Raw genomic sequence first — 6,641 nt, forward strand, 5'->3', positions numbered from 1 at the left:
CACACACACACACACACACACACACTCCATCTCAGTTTGTGGGCTAAAGGTCATTGAAGCTTGAGTAATTCAGGAAACTTATTCAGCCTCATCTCTACAAAAACCAGATCTGGCCAGGTTAAACCACAGATACCTGTAGAGTAAATCCACACTTGGATGTGTGGCATCATTTTGATAAGAAAAACACTAATTTTTGCTTAGAACGCTAACACTAATTATACCTCGTGTCATAGCTGAAAGGCCGGAGGTTCCTTTAAACGCTCTACACACCATCAGTGTACCAATTTAGGAAGACAGTAAAAAGAGAAACTGAAGTAAGGAAAAAAACAAATAGGGTAGATAAGGAGAAAGAAAGAAAGAAAGAAAGAAAGAAAGAAAGAAAGAAAGAAAGAAAGAAAGAAAGAAAGAAAGAAAGCATTTTTTATACATAGCTTCTGCCATCATGATGCCTGTTTGGTAAAATGAAATTAAAAATATTGTGACCTATTTTTAAAAAAAATATTATCAATACTCTTTTAAATTTTATGCAATCAGTAAATATTCGTTATCTTAAAGCTAACACCTTCTTAGAACCTTTCATAGTAAAAGCACCTAAATGTTGATACAAGTATATTTCATAGATAGATCCTAACAGTTTTCCTTTCTTCCTCTGTTAAAACTAACAACCTTGTTGTTTGTCTGTTCCTCTAAATGTTATCTTGAATGGCCTTCAGTCGTGTAAAATGAGCCAAAATTCACACCTAATTTCATTCAAATGAGGCCCCATTATGCTTAAAACAGTCTCACCCAACACGAATTAGCGCATCGCATGTTTGCTTAACTGCAACTAACAAAACGAGGCTGTTGGTAAATATTGAAATTCCCTTCGATTGGTGGCCACTCTGTTAAAGCGCCGGGTGACCACGCTCTCCCTATTGATGAGCTCCTGCTAATCCATCGCATTTCCCTGCAAATAGCTTTCTGCATGAGAAAAGGCCCGCGTCCCCCCTCCTCCTCCTGTCTTCGCCCAGCACAGCCTTGTTCGGCTACTCCCTCTCCCAACAAGCTACTTCTAGTCCGATTCATTTCAGAGGCGTGCCCGTTGTACCTATGCACTGACATTTTCACGTTCATCGCCAGTAAAATGTTCTGACGTTCATAGTCTAACCTGCAACTGATGCATTCCCTTCTAAAGCCAGTGCCGTCTCCGTGACCCACCGTGAAACTTCCTCATGCCTGTTGGCCTCTATCAGCGCCACTACAAACACCCTGCATCCACGGCCTAGGTGTTTTCTGCTCAGGGTCCGCTCGGAGGCTACAGCTATGAACGTGTAACCATAACAACTGCGCTCTGATTGGCTCTTCTGGCACGGGAATTAACAAGGGCGTCATCCAATCTCAGCGCAGGAAGCGCGTCGCGCTGGCAAAACCTCGTGATAACCAAGGCACAGGGACGTGCAAGTGGCGACGTGAGGTGAGCCTGAAGGAAATTACTGGACCCCAAACAAAGCGTGAGCAAAAGGGATAAATTATTTAGAAGTAAACACGTTTAAAAAATGATGTTTTAACATTGAATTGGCGAGAAAACATGTCTGGTTTGGCCATTACGCAGTCCATCAGCTGGCGCAGCTGAATTTTTTCTCCCCTCTTCTCCTCTGGATTTGTGGATTGTGACAAGTAGCAGGACAGCGACCAAACAGGACCAGGACTACAGCAGTTCTCGGGGATTGTCACTCCGCTGCCTTTGAACGACAGGTCCCTCCAGTTTTCGCCTGACAGCACACCTCTCTGAGCCAAGACGTTGTTCCGCGTAAACTCGGAGTGCCCAAGTCCGAGCAGCGCAGTCCGCGTGGGTAGGTCGGCACTCGGCGTCCTGCAGGCCGGCGATATGATGGTCCAGTGTGCCGGGTGCGAACGGCCCATCTTGGACCGGTTCCTCCTCAACGTGCTGGACAGAGCCTGGCACGCCAAGTGCGTCCAGTGCTGTGAGTGCAACTGCAACCTCACCGAGAAGTGCTTCTCCAGAGACGGAAAGCTCTATTGCAAAATTGACTTTTTCAGGTAACTGAATTTGGAATCAAGAGGTCTTCAAAAAAAAAAAAAAGAGAGAGAGAGAGAGAGAGAGAGAGAGAGAAAGAAAGAAAGAAATCACGCTTTGATTCAAGCATTCGTCAACACCTTTACAATAAGGGAAATTATTTTGTGGTTAAAGATTGATTAAAAAAAATAGAAGAACAGGATGAAGAAAAATACAAATTAAAGCCTGGCACATAAAGTCGAGCTCGGTGCGCTGGACTCAGGTCATAGGCCACGTTAACCCGTACTTGGATTTTTTTTATGGTTAAAGGAATTTAAGATAAATCTAAAAGTATACATTTTCCCTTATTTGTTAATAATATCCGTAATTTTTAAAATGCATGATTTTTACCTATCTCTGTGTGGTGACATTTTTAGGAAATGATATGAACCGTGTGGCGTCAAAAGGGGCCTCTATTATAAAAGAATGGACATATAAATATATTGATTCTGTATCCTCGTGTATTCTGTGCTTATTTTTTTCTTTTCTTTAAAAAAAATCTATTTCCAGCTCCAGACAACACTTTTATTTCAAACACCCATTAGGCTATTAACCGGTTCACAATTTCCAAAAAGTGTTCCAGGTAATTGAGTGATAAGTGAAGCCCTTGTTTGTCACTCTCTTAGCATCATTTTCATTTGTATGTGTCAGTTATTTTCTCCCAAATTGTCTAATGACATGTAAGACACATCAGCCTTTGTTGGGACGGGGCTATTATTGGCCTCGCGCGGCCTTGGCCGTCATATTACCACAGGTCCCATCAAGCGGTGGATTTAAATGGCCAGCCATTAGCTAGGCGAAACAGTAATCACCCTAATGTGTCCATTTGTTGTGTAAGTAGAGTTGTGCCCTTTCGCTGGGGGAGGCTTGGTCACGCATGTGAAAAGCGGATAGTGATGCGATACCATTGTAAGTGAATGGAAAGGCAAGCACAGTGTTAAAACAATGCTCCACAACAAGGGTGCCTGCAGTCACCCAAAGGCTTAACCAGCCCCCGACAGGCGGACTTAAAATCCAGCTACAGCAGGCCCAAAGTGAGCCTTAAGCATCTGTTCAAACTCCTTCCATCAGTAAAGACATCTGGGCAGGCGAGAAATACTGTAAGCGTCACTCAGTCAAATGTGCTTTATCGCACTTCTTTTGAGAGTAATTAAAAAGAGAGAAAGGGGAAAAAACGGACTCACCCCGGCAAATGAGGAGGGGGAATTTTAGTGAATTTATTTTTGGGCTATTTGTGTATCAAATCGATGAGTCTTCCCACCCAGTGCTATTTAAGCGCGGGTGAATATGGATTAAGAGAAGATTTGCACGCTAAGATGCTCCTACTCTGCCTAATCCTATAATATATCCACGAGTACAATGTGTTGATTGTCACTAATACGTTTTGCGTGGGGTTATTGTCAGAGCACCTCAATCAAAATTAGGAAGGTTTTTTAAAAAAAACCTTTCTCTAAAGTCTTTTTCTAAATGATTTTAATGGCTATGTTATCAACACTCTCATAGAGAGAGGTGCTCTGGTTGAGTGATTACCTGTTACGTTTTATTTACTAAAAACGTTACAGTGGATTATTATTATTATTATTATTATTATTATTATTATTATTATTATTATTATTATTATTATTATTATTATTATTATTATTATTATGTGTTAGTGACATTTATATCACTTGCTAAACTAAAGGCGTTAAACCTGTTTATTCCTTCTAAATTAATATTATTTTAATACCAGCTTCTTTTTAGTATTAATGATTATATGATGGATGTGGGTAATTTCTAACAGACCCCTTTACGCGCTGCCGTCATAAAAAAAAAAATCTCAATCTCACCTTCATTTTTCGTTTTCCGTGCAGGCGATTTGGCACTAAATGCGCTGGCTGTCTGCAGGGAATCTCGCCGAACGACTTGGTCCGCAAAGCTCGAAGCAAAGTGTTTCACCTAAACTGCTTCACCTGCATGGTGTGTAACAAACAGCTGTCCACGGGAGAAGAACTCTATGTGATAGACGAGAACAAGTTTGTGTGCAAAGATGATTATCTGAGCTCCGGGGCCATAAAGGAAGTCAACTTGAACTCAGGTAAGCGAAGCGACACCAGGCCTGCGCTGCGTTTTTGTCTCCCATTCAACAATAAGCAATGATAACAATAAGAGGGCTGCTGGGGGCGTTGTTTATTTTAATAACCGTGGAACCGATTTAGAAAGAAAGAAAGAAAGAAAGAAAGAAAGAAAGAAAGAAAGAAAGAAAGAAAGAAAGAAAAATCGGATGAATAAATTGGCAATCAGCATTTTAATAGACAAAAGAAAAGCAGAAGTGGCGGCTTTAAATATAAGTTGATGCTGAGCTTTTGCAGCATTCCGCGGAGAGCATCTCACAGTAACCTTATGAGATGAATACTTTCAATATTTACCTCCAAAGAACAATAGCTTTCTGTTATTATACGTCAGGGTCCACTGGGGATGAGCCTGTTGGTCTGGCCGTGTGTGCTGCTCCTCATTCCACTCTATTTATCCTTATAAAAAGCTCAGGAGGGCAGCAACTCCACTCCACACCCTATTTACTAAAGGTGTCACGCGTCCCTTTTTCATAAACCCTTTGTTTTGATCTCCAATATAAATCTCTTCATTTGCTCGCAAATGTAATATGGCTGCATGCCCGTATGTCATCTTTTTTTTGTGTGCGTAAATTGGAGATGTTAGCAACTGTGGATTTTTTTTTTTTTGGTATTATTTTGCGCATTTGTTTTTTGCGTTTTGTTTGATACTTCAGATATTATTTAAGAAAAATAAATATACAAATAAAGAAAGAAGGGAAAACAGAAACTGGGAGACAAAAATTCACCGAGGGGCGTAAAAACGCATTTCATTTACCATTAGGTCAAGTTTCGGATGCGTAATTGTCAGCAACGCTTGTGTGCATCTCCAAGGCTGATTAAAACAGCCCCCCACCACCACCCACCGCACCCCGCCACCCCCCACCTTGACATTTCGGATCGTGACCTGACCTTCCTTCTTGTTTGTCCCCCCACCCATCCGCCCCGTCCCCCAGTGTCGTCGTGCACAGATAGGAGTTTATCGCCGGATCTGCAGGACCCAATACAGGACGACATAAAAGAGACGGACAATTCAACGTCCTCAGATAAGGAAACGAACAATATTGAGAACGAGGAGCAGAACTCTGGGGCCAAAAGGCGGGGGCCCCGGACCACCATCAAGGCCAAGCAGCTGGAAACGTTAAAGGCTGCTTTTGTTGCCACGCCGAAACCGACCCGGCACATTCGAGAACAGCTGGCACAGGAAACAGGGCTGAACATGCGCGTCATCCAGGTAAGATCAGCTGTGTTGTTTGTGGATCGCTGGAACTTTTTTTTTCGATTCAGATGAGGGAGGGATCTGCGGCGACACGGACAGATTAGAGACAGATGACACATTATAAATCAAAGGAATTACTTTTTAATTTTACTGAAATGTGCAGACATTTAATTGAAAGCCTCATCATCTATTAGTGAAATGCCAAAACACGATGCGGACTATTAGATGAATATATGCCACATTTAAACGAACCCCACCACCTGCTGTAAACTGTCTTCCTTGTTTGTTTATTTTGGCTTTATTTTTGTGTTGTGGAAGTATTTCATGAAATATATGGATTTGGTTGATTTTATTTTGTACTGTAGCATTTTTTCCCCCTAGCTTATAAAACCCCCAAAAAACAGTCCAACATATGGAACTGCAGGCAGCATGGTGAGAGTTTCATGTTTGCATTAACAGTAGATTCACAATATGCAGAAAAGCATTGTTTTTAATGTTCACACTTACTTATTTTATTATTTATTTATGATTGACTTTTATAGAAATAAGGTTACAACATTTGATACTTTTATTTAAACGCAAGTTTTTTTTTTAAATTACTGCATTCAAAATCATAAATCACACTTTATTTTTTCTATAAAAAAGAGTCTCCTACTTGCTTGTAATTTCAGCATAAAAACATCAAAGCACACTTTGAACTTACACTAATACATTTTATTGGTGCATGAGAAATACATTATTTGTAAAAGAATTTCCTTTTTTGGGGTGCAGACTGTGTTTGTTTCAGCAATAACATGTGATGCACAGCCATGAAATTAGTGAAAGGTTAGCTTTGTTTTTGCCAAAGGTAAGAGGAAACCCACATACAAACATGTTGTGCAATACAACACAAGCATACACTGTTTTTGGACCTCTCTGCCATCCTCAAAACACACACACAGACACACATGCAAGCACACATGCTTGATGCCTGGGTGCAGACTGTGTTAGGATGATTAGCACCATCTCTGCCAACTGTGATGTGGCTTTTTGTGCACTCACTGTAATTATCGCTGATTTCACAGATTTACATACCACCCTCCCCTTTCCCACCTCTCCGCTCTTACTCACTTACAGCCCGTGCCTCTCCACCGCTTCATCTATATCATAAACTGCAGCCAGCATGTGCGAGTGTGCAGCAACAGAGCTCAATCGCTCAATGAATCAATCAATCATTCAATGAACCAGCAAACCAGTCGATATATCAGTCAGTCAGTCTGGGCTGCGATAAGCCCCC

General features: G+C 41.3%; 1 protein-coding gene across 1 annotated transcript in view; it reads left to right on the plus strand.

The window, feature by feature from the left end:
* The first annotated feature begins 967 nt into the window (after positions 1–967).
* Positions 968–6,641, plus strand: part of lhx5 (LIM homeobox 5) — a 14,723-nt gene continuing 9,049 nt past the window's right edge. Inside the window, exons 1-3 of the mRNA XM_042213210.1 lie at positions 968–2,040; positions 3,910–4,133; positions 5,103–5,380. Of these exons, the coding sequence (XP_042069144.1) occupies positions 1,868–2,040; positions 3,910–4,133; positions 5,103–5,380 (675 nt within the window). The 5' untranslated portion in view covers positions 968–1,867. The remainder of the gene's footprint in view (positions 2,041–3,909; positions 4,134–5,102; positions 5,381–6,641) is intronic.

Source organism: Haplochromis burtoni, unplaced genomic scaffold (genome assembly GCF_018398535.1).
Source record: "Haplochromis burtoni strain Fernald_Lab_line unplaced genomic scaffold, NCSU_Asbu1 Contig_426, whole genome shotgun sequence".
NCBI classification, from domain to species: Eukaryota; Metazoa; Chordata; class Actinopteri; order Cichliformes; family Cichlidae; genus Haplochromis; species Haplochromis burtoni.